We start from the raw sequence: 20944 nt of genomic DNA, 5'->3' as shown, positions 1-20944 counted from the left end.
TCCAGCATTTTCAAAGGAGTTCCAGCTGCACTAACTACACAGTTCCCACCAAAAACAACCACTGAATATTGGTGCCAGTCTCACAACGATAAACATTTTAACTTAATTATAACTTAACATTTCTGAACTGAGTGAAACCTGGGTGCTGATATAGCACAACTGTGCACAGTTGTGTCTAAATTCTGCATAAATTTTAACATACAATAGTCCCTGGAATTTAAAATAAAATAAAAACCACTTAAATCACTGGGAGGAACATAAGAAAGCCTTGGTACTGAGAAAAAAATAACATTTAATAGGAAAAGTTAATTGGCATATATAAAACCAAAACACAAAATACAACAGAACTAAATGATTCTTTAAATGATTGTAATCTATAAATATATGTACACATGTGTGCATATGAGTATTTTATATAAATATAATGTTAATGCCAGTCAACATATAATGCACACTCAGTAAAATACAGTAAAATATAAAATCTTTTACAGACAGATTTATTAACTGTATGTAAGAAATTTTTTTAAACCCCAAACACCAAGCTTATTATCATTCAAGCATAAAGACTGCAGAAGAAAGAAAAATGCTAATACTTTCCACAGGAGCTAAAAATGTAAAATCAATGCGGTTTTGCAAGAGGAGGAAGAATAATCTTTGTTTGGAGATATTGTATCTCGCCACTGTATTGGTCAGGCAAGTGCCATTGTCTCACACAACCCATGTCAGCAGAGATCTGAACAGAATGCTTTCAGATGGAAAATAATGGGGGATTGAGAAGAGTGAAAAAACCTGTATTAATATAGTAAAGTCAAACAGGTCAGATTCTTGTGAAAAACAGTTTTCATCTGCCCAAAGCTGTAGTTCAAATTAAGTGAGCACAAATCCAAGTGAAGCTCTGGGTACTGATGTTTTTCAGCATCATACTTATTGCCTGGACCACCTTCCAGAAGAAATGAAAACCAGCAGGGTTAAAATCCTGGTATCTTGTGTACAATCACTCTCTTGCCAATGTAGTGGCCTCATTGAAGAAGTCTAATTTGAGCACATTAGTTCTTTTAAAAGAAGTCATCTTCTTCTCCCTACTCTCTAACATTTCCTCTTATTTCAAAGTTGTTCATGATCTCTTTCAAGCAGAAATCTTCTAGAAAATCTTGAGAGAATCTGGGGTTAAGGACATTGTTGTCTCTTCTGCTGAAGTAACTGCATTGGTGAGAGGCTGTGAAACTCTTTGCTCTGACACAGTTTTGTGGTGGTCGTCCATCCTTCTACTGCTCTGGTCACTCAATATCTGCTCTGCGTCCTAAAGCCCCTGGGCTCCCGTGATATTTCATACTACAGAGAATTTTTAGACAAGAAAAGAAATAAGGATTCACAAAGATCATCAAGCCTAACATTTGCATGAATAGCCCACACAGCTTTTGATCCCACAACCTTGGTGATATTAACCCAAACTGAGCTAATCTCAAGCCTCTACTTCCTCTGTGGCTCCCTTGCAGAATTCAAGGATGAAACAGGAGTTTTTTTGGAAGATGCCTTCCACATAATGACACACTTCTTCTGACCAGGCTCCCCTGGGCCACAGCAGTACAAAAACTGTTCTATAATACTCATGGCACTTCACACCTTTTCCCTCTGCAATGCTGCAGCAGCTGCAGATGCTCTTGCTGTGAACAATGCAGCAGCAGCAAGGTGGGAGGACACAACCCCCTGGACATCAGTCCCAGCTTAAACTGACTGTGAATGTTGCATGAGGCTGCAGCTGGGAGGTGCCACTGCAGCACCTGTTGACTCTACAGCAGCCTAAAAGAAGCTCAGGTGTGTGATGCTTGCAGGCACACCTGTGCTGAGGGATAGGTTTGGATGGTGACACAGCAGACCACTGGGCAGCCAAGCTCTTGCTTTGACCCTTGCTTTTCACATATCCCCCCTGTGGCTCAAGGATGACTACTGGAGCTTTAGAAAGGTCTCATGAATGCTGATCTCTGCATTGAGGAAAATTTCTGTATTAAGAGAATTTTTTTCAGCTGCAGCTACAGTTGTTTGGGTGCCTTTACACCACTTTGGCCTTCTAGACCAAGGGAGGATGTACAGAGGGCAGCTTAGGTTCTAGTAATGTCTGTAGCCCACAGTGCTACTGTTCAGGAATTCCATTCCCACAGGACTATGTGAAACACTTACCAAATCATCATAATCCCTCTCTGCAAAGTGATCTCTATTTGTGGAACGCATCTCATAGGGGTTGTTTGGCTGATATCCTGGGTTTGCATGGCCAGAAGTGGTCTGGACCCTGGGGAACATGCTTGGTCTGTCATCAGAGGTATTCATGTCAGAATACCCTGACTTCATCAGGCTCCTCTTCTCTGGCTTTTGTTTGTGCTTTGCTCTTCAGAGGAGATGAAAGAACAAAGGAGATTTAAAAAAACTGTTTAGTGTGCCTTACTTAAGTCCAACTTAGTGATTTGTCCACTCCCACCTTGTTTTGAACACTCAGCCCCATTCTGAAGCATGCAACAGATTTTTATAGCATGGAGTTTTTTTATCTAGTGCAAAACCCTTATTTTGAACACACAGCAAAACAGTTTCTATTCAACTGTAAGAAATACTCTTACCTGACTGAAATAACAGAGATTGCTATCACTAAACTCAGGATAATGGCTCCAAACACTGTGCCCACTATTATAAGGATGAGTTCACTATCTGGGGGGAAAAACAGCAAAAAAGAAATGTGTGAATTAATAACTCACAGTGAATATTGAAAAAGAGGGAAGGGAAGGGAAGGGAAGGGAAGGGAAGGGAAGGGAAGGGAAGGGAAGGGAAGGGAAGGGAAGGGAAGGGAAGGGAAGGGAAGGGAAGGGAAGGGAAGGGAAGGGAAGGGAAGGGAAGGGAAGGGAAGGGAAGGGAAGGGAAGGGAAGGGGATTTATTTCCGGGCTCCTGGTGCTTACAACATTTTGTGGACACAGAAAGATGTAAATTAAGGATCTGCATTAAAGACCATCTCTGATGGATGGCTACTTTGACCTCAGCTCTAAGTCCTAATGCTGTGCACAGAATGGTTTTACACATAGTTATAGGTGAGGGACAGGAACAACTGGGAGAATATAGGTATTGTTTAAGCTAGTATTGATGCTAAATTATGTAGTTAGGTGTCAAATAGGCTCTTCCCATGCCCTAGGTACATAAGGCAACAGAGAAATTTCACTTTTCGCCCCCTAACATAGTCCTTCTATAAATGTAGAATGGTGGCACCCCTAAAGGGTGTTTCCACTTTTTTGTTATCTCAGTCAGATTAGGCATTACTAGGTATTTTTCAAGACCATAATTAAAAATCAAAAATTCTTTTACTTACTATCAGTGCATTCCTCCCCAGAGAAGCCCACTGAACAACTACAGGAGAGAAAAAAAGGGAAAGAAAGTAAGAAAAGATGATCTTAAGGGTCCCTTTTAACCCAAACCATTCTATGTTCACAAAATAATAGTACATTTCCCCCTTTTGTAAGCAATTTCTCCACAAAGTGTGTACATTACAGGTTTCCTTTTTAGCCCTATCTTACTGCTAAATTATTTTCTTTCATTAAAGTAAAACAATCTGAAATTTTTAGAGTGATTTGTGATCTCGGCACTTGAAGTTTCAGGTTCACAGTCTGAAAAATGTTAAAAGGACCTAATTTTCCTAAAGAACTAAACTCTGCACCTCTGAGCCACTTAGAATTTCCATGCAATGTCTTTAACAAAAGCCTCAGTATAAGGCCTGTAAGGACTGGTAACTATCTTCCTCTCAAAGTAGTTTCTTATATTTAAAAGATATCGACTTTATGGTAAGAAATGTTCAATTTACAGCAGTAATAACTACAAAAAGAGCTTAATGAATTAATGAATATGGGGAGTGATTCTGTCTGTTTATCCACCAGAGCAGAGCACAACCAGTCACTCACTTGGCCTCGCCAGCAAACACCCTTGCTCTGTTCTGATCCTGAACTGACAGAAATAATTTCAGAGAGAAAACCAAGCAGGAATAACATAGGTCTGCAAGTTATTGGGAAACAGTCCCCACTGATGCCAGTGCAAACATCCCAGGGACTGGAGGCACGTCTTGCTCTAATGCCTGTTGCTTACTAAACACTTCAGCACAGCAGCTCCCATGGCCCAGCCAGGCTGTCAGAGCAGTTTGTGTTTATGTGGTGGAGTACTTTATCCTCTTCACCGACTCACAGGTGACCTTGGGTCTCCTTGCCTTTCCTCCAAGGTGTTATGAGTGCACACAAAAGACCAGTGCCAAGGAGTGAAAACACCACGACTTGTGACACCCCTGCTATCCCCCTTGGGCACCTCTCTGCACCTCACGTAGCTGCAGGCTGTTCTGGTTGCAGCTGGCCCTGTGAGATGTTTTTCTCTCCTACCTTCACCTACAACACAGGAACACAATAAAATCTGAGTACTCACGCCACACATTTTTCAGCCTCTCTTTTAAAGTTAATCATACAACTGCACACTGGACCATCTTCTTCTTGTATGCAGTACTTGTGCTTCGCTCTAGAACAGCTTTTACTGCAAACTGTGTTTTCAGGGAGAAAAACATGAGTGACTTGCATATAGAAGATTATTTAATTGCTCTGGAAACACACACCCACCCTTCTCCTGTGCTTTAAAGCATCAGAATGGCTTTTTTAAGGATTGCATCTATGTAAAGCAAAAGCTGAAATATAAAATCACAAAATTAGAAGTAAACAGGCTGTGTTCAAAACCATCCAACTTTATCAAAAAGGAAATCTGGCTAGGCTGCATCTTCCATAGGCAAGCAATGGCCTGAAGTTTGATCTCACAGCAGATGATTTGTATGGCAAACTTTATCAGTTTTAGTCAGGCATGGGGCCACAAAGGCCTACACTGGATCACATCTCACTGGATTTATTGTAGCCAGCTTTCACAACTTTATCATGGATTTTTGAATCTTTTTTTTTCTTAAAATCTTACATGTTAGACTTTTTTTTACTTCTGTAGTGTGAAAGTTTTAGTTTCCATAAGAAGAAAATAAGGTACTTCTAAGAAAATTAGGTATATCACATGGCTTTGGAGGGTAGTTAAAGTATAAACAGAGCACTCACTAAAATACTCAAAGCAAGAAAGTAAACAAAACCCTAACAACTAACAGTTCCCAAAAATGACAGAAATAATTCTTCTCATAAAAGCCTGTCTAAATCCAGGTAAAGCAAACCTAGAACAAAGGACAGAGCCTTAAGAGGCTATTGTAGTTCATCATGAGACTTTCAGTCCTGTCAGCTTCCTTCAAGCAACATGTAGAATTTTTTCCCAAAATATGTCCTAGTAGAGAAGGCTGTGTGTATAGGATTCAATTTGTTCCATCCCTTACCTTTCAGGTTTCTGTTTTGACCAGTACTCTAGAAATGCATTTAAGGACTTGCCTACTTACTGGTTTCAGTGATGATTTAATCAAGTTTTAATAATTTATTCTACTGGAATAAAAGTATAGATTTGTTCAAAGTGAAATGTGAGGATGTGTTTCTATGGCTTTCTTAACAGGATGCACATTCCCAGATTTTTAGAGGTCAGCAGATTGGCCCAGCACCTTTCTCAAAAAGGGACCGAGACAGGGAATAAGCAGATCAGTCTTTCAGGGATAGATAAAGCAGCAAGGTTCTTACCTGAACAAGAATATTTATCCCCTTCTTTCTTTTCTAAATCAGATTTGCATTTGCATTCTGGAAGTTGTTCCACTTCCACACACTCTGTGGTTTTAGGATCACATGGATAAATATCACAATGTTTTTCCACTTTAAAAGAGAAACATAGAGCAAACTTGAATGCCCTTTCATAGAAAGCAGTGCACTTGCCCAGCAAATCATAAAGCAATTATTTAGTAATTCTAAACAGAAAAAATTATAAGTCCTTTTCTTGGGACATCAATATTGCAGACTTTTAGACCAGCTCTTTTTTTCCTCCTTGCTCTTTAACAGTTGAGGTCCTGTTTCCATCACATCCTCTGACCTTCTGATTCTCAGCCTCCCACAACTATTTCCAAACCTTTCTGGCTCCAGTCTATGGAAAGGGACATTCTTCCCATAAGTTCATATTCTGAAAACTAACTTTTTGACTCACCTTAAAAAAAAAAAAAAAATCCTACAGAGAAAAACCATAACTATTCTAGTTTTTTCCACAACTGAACTGTAAGACCCAGATCCCATACAGTTCTAGAGAGATAAATATTTATGGGCATGCAGCTCATTTCATGAGCAGCATTAGTACCCTGCTTGCCCAGTGTGCAGCTCTTTAGATCCATGTCCTTGTCATGGGAATGGTTTAAAGTCTTCAGTGCATGGCATGCTGTAGAGGGATGTGACTGCACTGGTGCCTTGGGAACTCTCAGTAGTTTTCTATTTCCTTCTCACAGCTGAGGATACCTTCAGACAACAAACTCAGGCTTTAAGCCATGAAATGCACTCTTCATTATTAGCTATGCCTTTTTAAAAAGCTGATTTCAAAATAGGAACTTATATTAAAACAAAAAAGTAAAAATATCCTTATTTTAATTAGGAACTCTTTCTCCCAGTATTACACATTTAATAATGCAAGACGTTACTGGTTTAAATCAACAAATCCCCTAGCTCAGTAGCTAATAAGTGAGGCCTCATTTCAATTACCATGGCTTATTATGTGAGAAGTCTAAAGAGGGTTTCATCCTATTTTTCCAGTAAAATACTGGCTTATTCTCAGAAGCAAAATATATATCTGTATATATTTTATCCTGATTTTCCCACTTCTTAACACTCAGCAGGTTAAAAACACCATGCCATTGCTTACCAGGAAAATATATTTTCCTTTTCTTCTTTACACAAGGAGTAGGAAGCCTTAATAAGACATAAGAACACCCCACTGAATTGTTGAGTCTTCAAAATTACCCAAGATTGAACATTCAGCTCCTCAAAGTCAACAAGGCTTATGATTTGATGGGCTCCTATGCCCACAGAAATCTTCCAACCAGGTTTTAAGAATCTCTGTTCCTGCTGATTAATTGCTTCTCTAGCAAGGAGTTACATACCTTCATAAGAAGAGACAAAGGGCTGGTCATTATTTTCGATTGCACGATTTACTGCAGACCTAACTGTAGTCTCATTTTCAGTTGAGTTCTCTGTGAACAGGTTTGTCACTGCTACCTTCAGTGAACCAGAACTTCTGCTTTTACTTGGAGGTCTGAAAAGGATAGATAGGACCATTTTAAAGTTTCACATAATCTGTATGGATAGCAAGCTAGATGCAAAGATGAAAGAAAATTTCTGCCAAATCTCCCTCTCTCCCCCAGCCTCTTTCTTCCCATAATGTAGGTAGTTGCCAAGAAACCTGAAAATGAGTGTAAATCTTGCTGAGGAATACATTAACAGCCATCTTTCCAGTAACTCCAAGTGTATATAGGTAGCTGCTGTATTTAATGGTAACAGCACTGCTCCTTTGTGTGCTGTTGATACACAACTGGCATTTTCTAGCTGGGTTAACCTCAAACCAGCTGCAGTGTGGAAAACCTCATGTCTTAGACCCTAATTTTTGCATGATTCCATCAGCCTGTGGTGTCATCCAGGTATGATGTGAAGAATCCACCCTGAAGGGCGGTGAGGATAATTCAGGGTGTGACCACCATGAATGCAGAAGAGTCTGTTTGCCATGTAGAGGAATCTGTGCAAGCTACACACTGTCTGGGTTGGGTTCAGCTCACAGCAACCTCCCTGGTGTGAGGTGGAGAACAGCAGTGACTTCCCTGTTCTTCAGCTAAACCTCATGCTGCCAGGATATGCACACAAATATCCTTAAGTGGCAGACTGCTGCAGTTCCTTGAGGTGTTACTGTGCCCCACGTCACAACTGCTCTGCTGGAAGTTACTGCACCACAACTCTTAGAACATTCTGCTTAGCTGCTTAATCCCTGGGGTGCACTGAAGGGGTTGACCCTGTGTGCTAGCATGCCAGGTTTTGCTGGATAGGGGTTGGGAAACACAGAGAAGTTGGCAGAGCTCTGGGGACAGTAACCTGTAACAGATGAGGATGCAAAAAAAAGAGACATTTCACAGGGTCCACCTAGACCAACAAGGGACCTATGCCCACAGCTACACCACAGCCCATTCAGTAGCACCTTTTCTCAACCTACCATCAGGAGACACCAAAAAATGCACAATAAAATACATTTGCTATGCCTTCTGTAATAAGGGTTTTTAAATTAAGCTGTGACTCCAAGCTGGGTAGCACTCCCAACAGTCATAGGAACTCAGAGTTAACTGTTAGAATTTCAGACATGTCAAATATCACAGGAACTGCTAGTCACAGCACAGTGCTGTATCCTCCATGGTGCTAGAAGCAGGACATACAGCGTGGAGCTGCCTCAGCCTGCCCATTTCACAGACATACTGGGGTAAAAATGGGGCCAGCATCCCTCCTTTATGGGGAAGCATCCTGAGCTGAACTCATCCCATACTTCTTATCCAAGTGAACTTCATGGGAAACAGATTAAAATTAGGTATGTGGAAGTATGTACTGTGCAAAAAATGAACCCGCAAACTTACTGAATTTTCACGATGACAGTTTCTTTATAGCCAGTTAGATTTTTAAAGGCCTTCTTAAACTATAAAAGAGAAAGAAATTGGAGTTCAAGGCAAGCAGGAACATAGACCACAATCACATAAACCACTGAGGCTTCAGTGGTAAAGTTTTAATACAGAATATGCTACTATAGGCACAAATAAAGTAAGGTGATGTGTTAAATGCACCAGGCAAGGGGAGGGCAGTGGAGGGAGGGAGAATGAATGTCAGTCTGGGTTAACTGGCTGATAGTGACAGATATCCCTTTGCAAACTCATTGCTTAGGAGGTGTCTCTGCAGCACCAATCTGTGTATAAGTAGGGTGAAGAGGGAGAAGTTGACCTCCTCACAGATGGCATGTGTCCCCGAGAGGCAGTGAAGTAGGATCATCACGGGTCGATCTTGTGGGAAGAAGCACTGATGAAAGCATTTGGGAGCTCAACAGGATCAGAAGAAAAGTCACTGCTCTCCCTCATCCCATGTGGAGTAGGGAACAACCAGTGGAGGCACCTGCCTTTAATTGCCATAAAAGCAGGAGGTACCACGAGAAGAGGATAAGATGCATAATTCAACTGAAATGAAAGATGAACTCTCTCTCTTTCTTTGTAATAAAATGCAAATTATTTTCCATGTTATTTTCACTTTTGCATTCTATTATGTATCTATTTTAGTCCTACATATGATGTTCTTCTGCAGCCATATAATGAAAAAATGCTGAACAAAAAAATTAAGAAAATATTTTTTAACATTCTGGAGGAACAACTTTTGGCCACTTTCTGCGACAACATTCATAGTAAGCAATATAATAATAAGCAGAAAGTGATAACCATTTTTGATCATTCCTGATTAACATAATAAATATTGATATCTGGTAGAGTTGTCTATATATTCTTCCTTACTGCCAGAAAGAGAAATAAGCAAATCCACTTGTGTCAACATGGCAGTATAAATTAAACTGATCATCTTATTTCTCCAGGAAATCTATTACCAGATTTTTTTGTATAATCATAGAAATATAAAAAATGTGCAGTATCCATTTTACTAATAACATTAAAATACTAATACTGGCAGACTTATGGAAAAGGGTCATTATTGGTATTTAGACACAGCTGGACACTCATTCAGAAAAGTTTGTGCTGTGTGGAACCAATAATTTTCTTTTAAAAAGAAAATTAAAGTTGTTCCTTTTTACTCATACTATTGAGTATTATTGAGCCTTCAGCAAACAGCAGAGATCAGAATCTCAATAGGCTGGAAAACTTCACTCAGCCCCATTGTTTCTGGAGAGGGGATGGTGAAATATGCAGAGCAATTTATGTGAGAACTCCCCAGAATACTAAAAATACAAATATTACTTCAGGGATCCCCTTCACTTCAGCAAGAGCTATACATGTGCTCATCTGAGGGGAAAGTTCAAGTCTTTTATAATTAGGTCTAAACTAATGTGAAGCATTCTTTGAAATAAATAGATCTCTTGTAGAGAGGAACTTTTCTAGGCCCCACATTAAAGAGAGTGTGTCCTCTCTGTCTGCATGACATCCAGTATAGCATTAAATATATGGGGGGAAAAAAACATTGTCACTCACAAATTCTGATACATTGTTGAGCAGGTATTGATACTCAGTGGAATTTACATTTTGAAGATTATCACTGTAAGAGGCTCTCACTAAAATGGTGGCTGGGTATACTTTCCCTGGAACGAGAACAGAGAGTATAAATTAGAAAGCATTCAAGAAAATCCAGCTTCACCTCAGAGTTCTACAGCCTTTAGGGATGGGGAAATACAATGCAGAAAATAAATCAGTGCTATTTTTCATATACAGGAGGGATCAGTAGAGGACAAATCAATTCAGTCACAATGGGGGATGTACTTTGGCTGCCAGGGAAGAAGGCAGGATCCTGGGCCCAACCAATCTTTCCTGATTATGAAACTGAGTAATATTAAACTGTCAGCATGGCCTGAAGCTACAAGACTCTTTGCAAGGTGTTACAGAATGTAGTGAGAAAAAATGTATATTAAGGACTCCAAATTTGCAGCTATTAAGCAGCTAATGTGGATCACAGAGAATGTTTCAGAATCAACCTGCTTCTTAAGCCTCACAAGTAAATTTGAGAATCCTACTTGCTGATCCTTAAATTAGAAACCCTATTTTCTCACATACTTGGCATTCAGAAGCATTTCAGAGCTGCATTTCCAGAGGACTCTGATGAGTGTTTAGCAATGGGGAAAATCAATCTGGTTGTTCATAAGTTTGGTCCTTTTTAAATCACTATCATTAATATCAATGTCAGGTTTACACTCGCATTTTTTCCCTGCTTTTCACTCATTTTCATCTCCTGCACCCCTGACAGAGAATTCCCCTTCTTTTCCTAGAACATTGACCTCTTTGGCTGTCACCCTTTTGCGAGATTGCAATCTAGGTCATTGTAGGAGTGGCTGCCTGCAAAGCAAGAAATCACTCAGCAGTCACTTTCCCAGACTGAATGTGTTTTCAATTATAACATGACAACAAGCTATATGGGAAGCAAAATTCACCTGAGCAGGTAACAAAAAGCATTAATGCCCTTCTGCAACTCACCTTTGTGACAATCCTTATTGCTGTAGTAGAGTCCATATTGGCACACACAGGTATAATTGCTGTATAGGGAAATACATGTAGCTGAACTGTTTCCACAAGGATCTCCATGGCAAAAGTCCACTAAAATGAAAGATATTGACATAAGGGTTTCTGCAAATTTTTGCAATTGCCAGTTCATATATAAAGTAATTTCTATATTGAATAGTTCATATATACTTTTAGTAAGGGAATCTACCAGTTATGTTTTAGAGAGTATAGATGCAATTGCAGAGCATACAGCTATATATCTTGCTTGTTTAATGTATACTAACTGTTTTCCCTAAAATCCAGCAGGATATCACAGTGAGGACGTGGAGTATGGCTGAAATTAATTATCTGTCATACTGAGCATTCACAATTCAACTCTACTTAATACAAGTACAAGCAAATCAAAGAAAGAAGGCATATCAGGGCTTGCCAAAACATGTGACTGTTAGAGAAAGACAGACTGCAATAGCCTGTGTGTCTTTAATACTGCACTGGTACATGCTTGCTTTATTATGACAGTGTCATAGCACAGTCCTTTACTGCAGACACATGAATAAAATGAGGGCTACAAAGTGAATTATAATAGTATATTTTCTCAGAGTAATTATATATATTCTGTAAGGTTTTAGAGTATGTATTTTATATCTATACATAATTTAGGTGGTTAATAAGTAATTAAAAGTTATATTTCTATGCATCTTATACATAGGATGGTAATTACAGTTCTCTTTCAAGATATCAAATTCTGGTTTTCATCCTGCCTGATTTTTCACACTTCACTCCATAAGTACAGTCTCATAGATGAGACATTTCTGTGAAATGGGGAAAAGAAATAGGATTTCTCATTCATAACCCGAAACATAAAAGTAAAACACTCAATGAATTTTCATTTCCTATAAGGTTAATCTCCAAATATTTTTCCAGAGAACCTAGTGAAGCCAATTCTTTTCCCGATGAAAAAGATCCCAAACAAAAAGCTACAACAATTGTGAACTCCAAACAGATTCCATTTGCAGCAAGGGCCCTCAGGGGGCATTAAATGGAAACACTTTGCCTACACTGGAAGGCTCCACTGAGATGGAAAACAGTGGGGTATGGAGAGCTCCAGGACAGACACATGCATGGTCCCCCATACATGGTTTCAGGTCCCAGCCCCACACCAGGGGTATGCCCCAGCTCTCTTCCTGCCTGTGCTCCAACACCCTTGGGAACAACTCCCTCCAGGCCAGGTCAGGGGCTGGCCCAGGCACCTCTTTGCAGGGATCCTCATGTATGCCTGCCTGCTGAAGGAGGCAAAGGCACATGGCAGAAAAAAAGCAGCCTCCTCCAATCTTCCCCAACACATTCTCCATGCAGCAAAGGCCAGCAGGAAAAGAGGGAAGAGTGGAGGATATTCATAGCCACCATCTGGTCAGCTTTGACTCTTCTGGAAGAGAAACTTGGGAAACCTTCCTGTCTGAGAGAGCTACAGATCTCCCTAGGATTTAGTTACTGCAAGCTGTCCCTAGAAAATACTGCCTGAGCATTTTTGCTTCTTACCTGGAGATACTGAGGGTGTCATCTCTGTTGGGCCAGGAGCTGTTCCATTCACAGTACTGATTTCTGAAGAAGGGAAGAGAAGAGTCATGGCAGCACTGCCTAGCACTGTCTGTTCAAAAACCATCAAGCTGGGAGTGAAGGACAACTAGCATGGTCTGCTCTGTGGCACCAGCCATGGGCCCTGGCCTCTCCCAGCTGGGGTGTGCCCCAGATCCCTCCCTGCCCATGCTCCAAAAGCCTCAGGAAGAACTCCCTGCAGGGCCTGGTCACAGGCTTGCCCTGGGCTTCTCTTTGTATGGATCACCTCATAACCACACCTGGTGCAAGAGGCAAGGGCAGCAAGCATGGAAAGAGCAGCCTCCTCAAATGTTCCACAACACAAAACAGGAGGGAAAGATGGAAGAGTGGAAGATATTCAAGGAGATGGGCTGGGTTACTTGACTACAACAGAAGAACTCAGAGAAATGCAGAGAGAGGAATCTGCAGTGCTCCCTGGAATGTGGGTACTGCAGACTGTCCCCAGAAGGGGATGCCTGAAAGCTTTTCTCCTTACCTGTAGGTTCTGAGCTAGTCACATCGGGTGTGTCAGTAGCTGTTCCATTATCAGTACTGTTTTCTGAGAAAGAGAAGAGAAAAGACATGGCATCACTGCCTAGCATTGGCTGTTCAAAAAGCCTTGGGGCAATTCTGTGTGTGTAGGACAAGTGATGGGCAGGGTAGCGCCATGGATCCTGCTGGGGCTGAGCACTCAAAGCCCTGAGCACCCTTGCCCAGCCTCTTGACTCTCCCTAGCTGAGAAGCCTGTGTCACCTCATGTGCCCATGACCCCTTGTCCCCCAAGGGGTCCTTGCTGAACACAAGGACCTGACACACACTGCAGTGTCCCCTGCTCTATGGCCACAGCTGGGTCAGCCAAAGCTGTCCCTTCCAGTGGCAACCAGCCTCAGTCACAGGTCCATGCAGGATCTGGCCACAGGATTCCCCTGGGCATCTCTACAGGGACCCCTTTCTATCCAGACCTGATGCAGGAGGCAAAGGTGCCAAGCACATAAACAGCACCCTTCTCAACTCTTCCCCAGGGCTTCTTCCTTGCAGCAAAGAGCAGCAGGGAAAGAGGGACTTGTGGAGGGTGTTCACAGCCTTGATCTGGGCACATTTGTCTCCCCTGGGAGAGGAATTCAGGGAAAACCTCTGTGGGGCTGCAGAGCTCACTGCGCCTGTTCCCAGAAGGGGCTGCCTGGGGGCTTTGCTCCTTACCTGCGGGTGCTGAGCTCGGCAATGCTGATGTTTCAGCAGAGGCTTCTGCTGGAGGGAAAAGAAGAGAGATGGCAGCACTAAGGAACTCTTTGCACACAGGACAATTGATGAGCAGATATGTCTGTGGGGACCTGTGTGTGAGGCTGAGCAGCCAAACCTCTGGGCAGCCTTACCCTGCCTTTTGTCTGCCCCAGGCCTCGTGTGCCTCTAGTGTTATATGTTTCTCTCATAGTCTTTCTCTCACACCCTGCTTTGGACTCCTCCTTACCAGGAGCAGCTTTGTACCCTCCCTGCCTTTCTCCTCCAGGAGACCAGTGCTGAGTTGTAGGCTCCCTGCAGCAGCACTGGCTCCCAGAGCAGGCTCTGAGGCATCCCATCCACAAGCACACAGCCTCTGCACTAAGCACTGCTGCAGCATCCTTTAAAACTCCATCTATACTCTTCCAGAGCAGTGGAAGAATGACTGCCTTTGCTAGCACACTCCTGTGCTGTAACAGATTCCTGTGGACATTGACAGCAGGAATTGGCTATTTCTATCCCAGGAATGCTTCTTCTGCTACATCCTCACCAGCAGTATCCAGACCCACCAGCCTGTGCCCAGCCTGCACCTCTGCCCTCCCTCAGAGTGGCCTTTGGCACAGGTTCCTGTGGGTGGAAGGCAGAGGCACAAAGTCTTTCCCAATGCTGGGCCATCTGCATGGGGAGCTGGGGTGCTGGCAGGAGGGATGTGCTCGTGCAAGCCCACCATGGAGGAGGAGCTGAGGGACTGAGTAGGCTGCCCGTCCTCAGGGTGATCCCAGCAGGAGCTTTCTCCCTTCTGGTTGTTGGCTTCCAGCATCATGCTGGGAGTGGAAGATGACAAGCATGGTCTGCTCTGTGGCCCCAGCCATGGCCCCTGGCCTCTCCCTGCTGGGGTGTGCCCCAGATCCCTGCCTGTCCATGCTCCAAAAGCCTCAGGAACAACTCCCTGCAGGGTCTTGGGCACCTCTTTGCATGGAATCTCTTGAACCAAGCATCCCCTGCCCACTGCCACAGGAGGCAAGGGCAGCAAACATGGAAAGAGCAGCCTCCTCAAATGTTCCGCAACACATTTCCTTTACAAAAAAGACCAGCAGGGAAAAATGGAAGAGTAGAAGTTATTCAAGGAGATGGGCTGGATAACTTTTTCTCCAATGACAGAAGAACTCATAGAAACCCAGGCAGAGGAATTCCTCCCTCCTTGGGTATCTGCAGTGATCCCTGGAACATGGGTACTGCAGGCTGTCCCCAGAAGGGGAAGCCTGAAAGCTTTCTTCCTTACCTGTAGGTTTTGAGGTAGTCACCTCTGGTGTTTCAGGAACTTCTCCACTTCCAGTATCTGAAGACGGATGAAAAGAGTCAAGGCATCAGTACCTGCCATTGGCTGTTCAAAAAGCCTTGGGGCAATTCTGTGTGTGTAGGATGAGTGCCAAGCAAAGAATTGCTGTGGATCCTTGTGGGGCTGAGCAGTCAAAGCCCTGAGCACCCTTGCCCAGCCACTTGGCTCTCCCTGGCTGAGAAGCCTGTGTCACCCCATGTCCCCAGTGGCAGGACTTGAGCACATCTCAGAGAAGCAGAGGCTGGTCCCCAGCCCAACTGAGCTCCCTGGCTGAAGCATTCCCAGCCTCAGGCACACAACAGCAACCATCCCTTCGCCTGCCCAGGGAAGCACAGAGCAGCCAGAGCAACTCGGGGGATGCCACCAGCCTGTGCCCAGCCTGCACCTCTGCCCTCCCTCAGAGTGGCCTTTGGTACAGGTTCCTGTGGGTATGAGGCAGAGGCACAAAGTCCTAATGCTGGGATATCTCCATGGGGATTTGGGATGCAGGCAGGAGGGATGTGCTCGTGCAAGCCCACCATGGAGGAGGAGCTGAGGGAGTGAGTAGGCTGCCCGTCCTCAGGGTGATCCCAGGAGGAGCTTTCTCCCTTCTGGTTGTTGGCTCCCAGCATCAAACTAGCATGGTCTACTCTGTGGTCCCAGGCATGGGACCTGGCCTCTCCCTCTGGGGCATGCTTAGTTCCCTCCTTGGCTAAGCTCAAAAAGCCTAAGGAAGAACTCCCTGCAGAGCCTGGTCACAGGCTTGCCCTGGGCTTCTCTTTGCATGGATCACCTCATATCCAGACCTGGTGCAAGAGGCAAGGGCAGCAAGCATGGAAAGAGCAGCCTCCTCAAATGTTCCCCAACACATTTGCTTCACAACACAGACCAGCAGGGAAAGATGGAAGAGTAGAAGTTATTCAAGGAGATGTGCTGGGTAACTTTTTCTCCAATATGTGTAGAACTCATAGAAACCCAGGCAGAGTTACTCCTCCCTGCTCAGGTATCTGCAGTGCTCCCTAGAAATTGGATAGAGCAGGCTCTCCCTATAAGGGGAACCTGAAAGTATTTCTCCTTACCTGTACCTTCATCTCTGGTGTCTTTAGAGGTTGTCATGCGTGATGGGTCAAGATTTCTTCCTTTATCAGTACCGTTTTCTGAAGAATAGAAGAGATATGGCAGCACAGCCCAGCAATGTTTAAAAAGCCTTGGGAGTTTTGTGGGACTTCTGGAGAAGTACCATTGATCCTATTGGGGCTGAGCACTCAAAGCCCTGAGCACCTTTACCCAGCCTCGTGAATCTCCCTGGCTGAGAAGCCTGTGTCACCTCATGTGCCCATGACCCCTTGTCCCCCAAGGTGTCCTTGATGAACACAAGGACCTGACACACACTGCAGTGTCCCCTGCTCTATGGCCACAGCTGGGTCAGCCAAAGCTGTCCCTTCCAGTGGCAACCAGCCTCAGTCACAGGTCCATGCAGGATCTGGCCACAGGATTCCCCTGGGCATCTCTACAGGGACCCCTTTCTATCCAGACCTGATGCAGGAGGCAAAGGTGCCAAGCACATAAACAGCACCCTTCTCAACTCTTCCCCAGGGCTTCTTCCTTGCAGCAAAGAGCAGCAGGGAAAGAGGGACTTGTGGAGGGTGTTCACAGCCTTGATCTGGGCACATTTGTCTCCCCTGGAAGAGGAATTCAGGGAAAACCTCTGTGGGGCTGCAGAGCTCACTGCGCCTGTTCCCAGAAGGGGCTGCCTGGGGGCTTTGCTCCTTACCTGCGGGTGCTGAGCTCGGCAATGCTGATGTTTCAGCAGAGGCTTCTGCTGGAGGGAAAAGAAGAGAGATGGCAGCACTAAGGAACTCTTTGCACACAGGACAATTGATGAGCAGATATGTCTGTGGGGACCTGTGTGTGAGGCTGAGCACCAAACCTCTGGGCAGCCTTACCCTGCCTTTTGTCTGCCCCAGGCCTCGTGCTCTGCTGTACAAGATTCCTGTGGACTTTGACAGCAGCCTATATCTATTCCAGGAATGCTTCTTCTGCTACACCATCATCTGGGGTATCAAGACCTTTGTTCCCTGGACTGCACCTCTATGCATTTCTGACAGTATACATTATTTTTTTTCTCTCTCTATTCCTTCTCTGTCATCATTATTTCTGAATAAAGGGAACTGTGCATGGTACCAGCCGATTGGTGAAAATACTTCCTCAATTTCGGTTTTGGCCTTAGTTATTGCTTTAGTTCTTCCCAAATATTCTAGTTATTTATTTTTATGTTGTTGAGGTTTTTTTTTTTTATTTAACCTGTGTCATTCTCAACTGTTGATATAATGAATGAGTTCAGGTTTGAGGAGTTTGTTTTGTTTCTTGTAGATGGAGAAAGAACAAATAATAAACCAGCCTTGCTGATAAACATGTGATACTGACAAATGGCCAGTTTGTATCATATAATCTAACTTTAATCTGAATTACTTAATTACTCTTATTAACTATCATTAATTAATCATTAATTCACAAGTAAAGAATAAATTTATTTCCTCTGCGTGAATGCTGCTGGAAGCATAAATTTATCTAAAGCATTAAAAGCATGCAGCTGAAAGACTAACATATTTGTGGCTAAAATCCATACTACTATCACAGTCTGCACATCTCAGCAGACATTTGAAAAATAGCCCCCTCTTTTTTAGAGCTTTATAGGGCTTTGAAAATCCAAAGTGAGGAAAATCTTCTATCCTTTTTTTCTGATTGACAGTGTATCTCACATAGAAAAGAGACATGCAAAAGACAATAATCCATTAGCCTCCTCTAGGTGAAGGGGAACGTGAGCAATCGTGGCAGTTCCCTGACAGTCTCTTGCCACCACTGGTCATTGAGTTCTATAAACAGCATCATTTGTTTCCCAGTTCGTATAAATGGGTATTTTTCCTATAACTGTGATAATATGAAGCTCTGCTGGCCACAGGCAATGGATGTTGAAACAGCAACCTGTTACAGAGCTGGCTTTTTTTACAACTGCTAATGCTGGGAGGTTCTGGCTAACCATCGTGCAGGAGTACCCTTTGGACTCAGAAAGAACAGCATCCATGGTGCCAGCAGAGTGCATGAGCTGCAATTGAACCTTGTGCATGGGCTTGACAAAGGTAAGCTGAGCAAAGGTGGCTAATTTATGGCTCTGTGTGCCTAGATCTAACCTTCTATTTATGGAAACAGGATGTGTTAATGAGCTTGGGCATGACCACTGTGATAAAAAAATGGATGTTACCACCAAGGATATACAATAGCAGAGACATCTGGCTGTTGAGCAGGGCAGGGCCTTTGCCAGTACTATTCAAATGGACACATCCTGCAAAGCTTTAACAATGTTTGCCTAGAATGAAAAAGATTTCTTGGCAGATCTATCCTGATGTGAAGTCTGATCAAGTGAAAAACGGTTATTGCTTTCAGTAAGTCTTGGCACAAAAATTTTCCCATCTCGCTATTACCTACAAGCCTCCAAGCAGGAAACCAACCAACAGACAATCTTGAAGACTCCTATGCTTATGATTTACAGCTAAAATTTGGTCTATAGCACACTGTGGATGTTGGAAATACATCTTTCATTCACAGTAGTCAACAGAGACCCACAACCGTCTGCCACCAATTGCAAGATTAACAGGTCTTAATTCAGCTGATAACTCTGCAATTTTATATTTGTATTAGCTAGGAGATCCTGTCCTCTCACAGCTTCAAGTTGCTACAAAACTCTTCATAGATGTGCTTTACTTCTGCTAATGTCTTCGCCCCCTCATACCTCTCACTGAGTATCAGGAAAAGGCAAATTTAGCCGTAGACTCCAGCTCACAACTACCAACTCTGGCACAATACCAGAAAATCTACTAAGTGGCTTAAGGAATGACACCTTTAGTTTGAAAAGACTGTGGTACACTCTTGAAAGCGTGTGGTGATGTTTCCATTAATTTATTTCAACAGGAAAGAACAAAAGCTCTGTGAGCCATCTCGGGGGGAGCTGCTTTTCAGGCTGGTTGGTTAAGGAGCCTCTGTCCAAAAGGGTACTGGAGTGGAACAGTTGCACCTTTTGTTATGACTGCAACAGAGCTTGAATTACCTGGGTTTAGTATGAAAGTCCTGAAAATTGCTCTTGGAATAGCTGAATTAGGTTAATCATAAGCACCAGTGATTTTCCATTGTTCTGCGAACAAGGAAAGCCAGTTGGCTTACAGTGACATCTTTCATCATTAATTAATCAAAATCTAGACATGCTGAATTGTCTATCACAATTGGCTTCTCAACAGCTGCTGAAAGTACTAGAAAATCCACTCACTGCCACACAATAGCTGCCTTGATAAATCACAAAACAGAAAGATAGTGGTTCTTACCTTTCAAAAGGCTCAACACCAGACTGAGCCACAGAGCGAAGAACACAGAGCGTCTCATTGCCACTTCTGTTGCTGCTGCCACTTGCTGCTAAGCCTAAGAGAAAGTGCCTTTCTCTTCTGGCATCAGCTCATTTAAGGTCCCAGCCACAAGGTAGAGAGCTCAGCCCTGAGCTGACGTCATGGTGGCAAGTGGTAAACGATAAATTCAAGCGGTGTTTTTCTTCCTCCTCAGGCTGGGAGGAGATTTCTGGACCTGCAGCGTTCTTCCTTTAAGTCATAAATACTTGTGATCTGTTAACACAAGGAAGTTACTGCTAAATAAGCTGACATGGGAACTGACAGTGCACCAGCCATCCCTTGCCAGTTTCCCATACCAGCACCTTTCATGCAAATTAAATGAAGAGTGCAGTATAATATGTTCTTAAAGTGGAAGAGGTGACCCCATCCCAAGGCATGCTAATTATGCACTTAGAAAAGAGTGCCTGGGATCCACATGCTCACTTCTCTTGCAGTAAATTACCAGTACAGACAAGCTTAATTCCTCAAACTCCAATTATTTTTTCTTACAAAATCTTATTCTAAAGCACTTCTTACTGATTAACAGGTTAAAAAGAAAGAGAAAACATCTGCACCATTGACCCCAAAGAAACAGAACTGACACTTGCCCTTCTGGCAGTGATCATGGCTGTTTTGTTTGCTGCTCACTTACGTGTTGCAGACTCACTACAGTGGTGGGCGAAGAGAAGGAGGAGCAGGCAGGACAGCCAGCAGGTGTTTTTGTTTTCATCTGAGAGGCAGCCTCCCTTTCTTGAGAGGAAATGTACTCCTGCCAGGGAGACATTTGTAACCAGGAAATGTCAGGCTGGAGCACAAAGCCTGCAGCAGATCTAGAAATGACAAAAAAGAAAAAAGGTCTCTGTGGGCAGGAGCTGGTTATCCCAAAGTCTCCTACTTCTAGCTGCCTCCCCTGCCCAAGTTAGCCAGTGTTTGTTCTGCTTTGTGCTCCAGTAAAATGCACTGCTTGAGATCAGCTGGGCTAGATCCTTGATTTCCAGTTCCTCCTTTTCAGGCAAAGGTGAAATTTCTCTCATTTTGAAGGTCTGAGTGGCTCTGTATCCTGCCACAACTGCCAGTAAAGTCTTTCTCTGAAATAAACACAGCTCATCCCATCATTACCAGACAAAAGAAGGAAGAACAACCCATATCCCCTGCAATGCCACTTCTAATGACTATCTATGGTCCTGGTCTCC

At 43.3% G+C, this 20944-nt stretch overlaps 1 protein-coding gene across 8 annotated transcripts; it reads right to left on the bottom strand.

The window, feature by feature from the left end:
* Positions 1-352: 352 nt before the first annotated feature.
* Positions 353-19985, bottom strand: MUC13 (mucin 13, cell surface associated). Of its 8 annotated transcripts, none has more exons than XM_085584178.1 (17): positions 19695-19985; positions 17093-17140; positions 16398-16475; positions 15283-15339; positions 13983-14030; positions 13279-13341; positions 12726-12788; positions 11160-11279; positions 10167-10273; positions 8565-8623; positions 7056-7207; positions 5662-5790; positions 4442-4553; positions 3348-3385; positions 2610-2697; positions 2179-2383; positions 353-1332 (listed from the first exon to the last, which is right to left on the bottom strand). In XM_085584178.1, the coding sequence occupies exons 1-17, from the start codon at positions 19750-19752 to the stop codon at positions 1282-1284; spliced, it is 1476 nt and encodes a 491-aa protein (XP_085440304.1). In that variant the 5' UTR covers positions 19753-19985; the 3' UTR covers positions 353-1281. The 8 variants fall into 8 exon arrangements, with proteins under 8 accessions (XP_085440304.1, XP_085440305.1, XP_085440306.1 ...); XM_085584179.1 differs by having other exon boundaries at positions 13983-14027; XM_085584180.1 differs by having other exon boundaries at positions 17093-17137.
* Between the last annotated feature and the right edge of the window lie 959 nt (positions 19986-20944).

Source organism: Lonchura striata, chromosome 7 (assembly GCF_050655825.1).
Source record: "Lonchura striata isolate lonStrDom1 chromosome 7, ASM5065582v1, whole genome shotgun sequence".
Lineage (NCBI taxonomy): Eukaryota > Metazoa > Chordata > Aves > Passeriformes > Estrildidae > Lonchura > Lonchura striata.
Note: the sequence above shows the minus strand (reverse complement) of the source record. Positions and strands in the feature narration are given on the sequence as shown.

What these genes read in the sequence shown, in the direction of transcription:
- MUC13 (XM_085584178.1), bottom strand. Translation starts at nt 19,752, where the DNA reads ATGAGACGCTCTGTGTTCTTCGCTCTGTGGCTCAGTCTGGTGTTGAGC. An exon ending in CACCAGAGATGAAGGTACAG is followed by an intron (nt 15,340 to 16,397) that starts GTAAGGAGAAAT and finishes ATCCGTCTTCAG; the next exon opens with ATACTGGAAGTGGAGAAGTT. An exon ending in GACACCCTCAGTATCTCCAG is followed by an intron (nt 11,280 to 12,725) that starts GTAAGAAGCAAA and finishes CTTTCATTTTAG; the next exon opens with TGGACTTTTGCCATGGAGAT.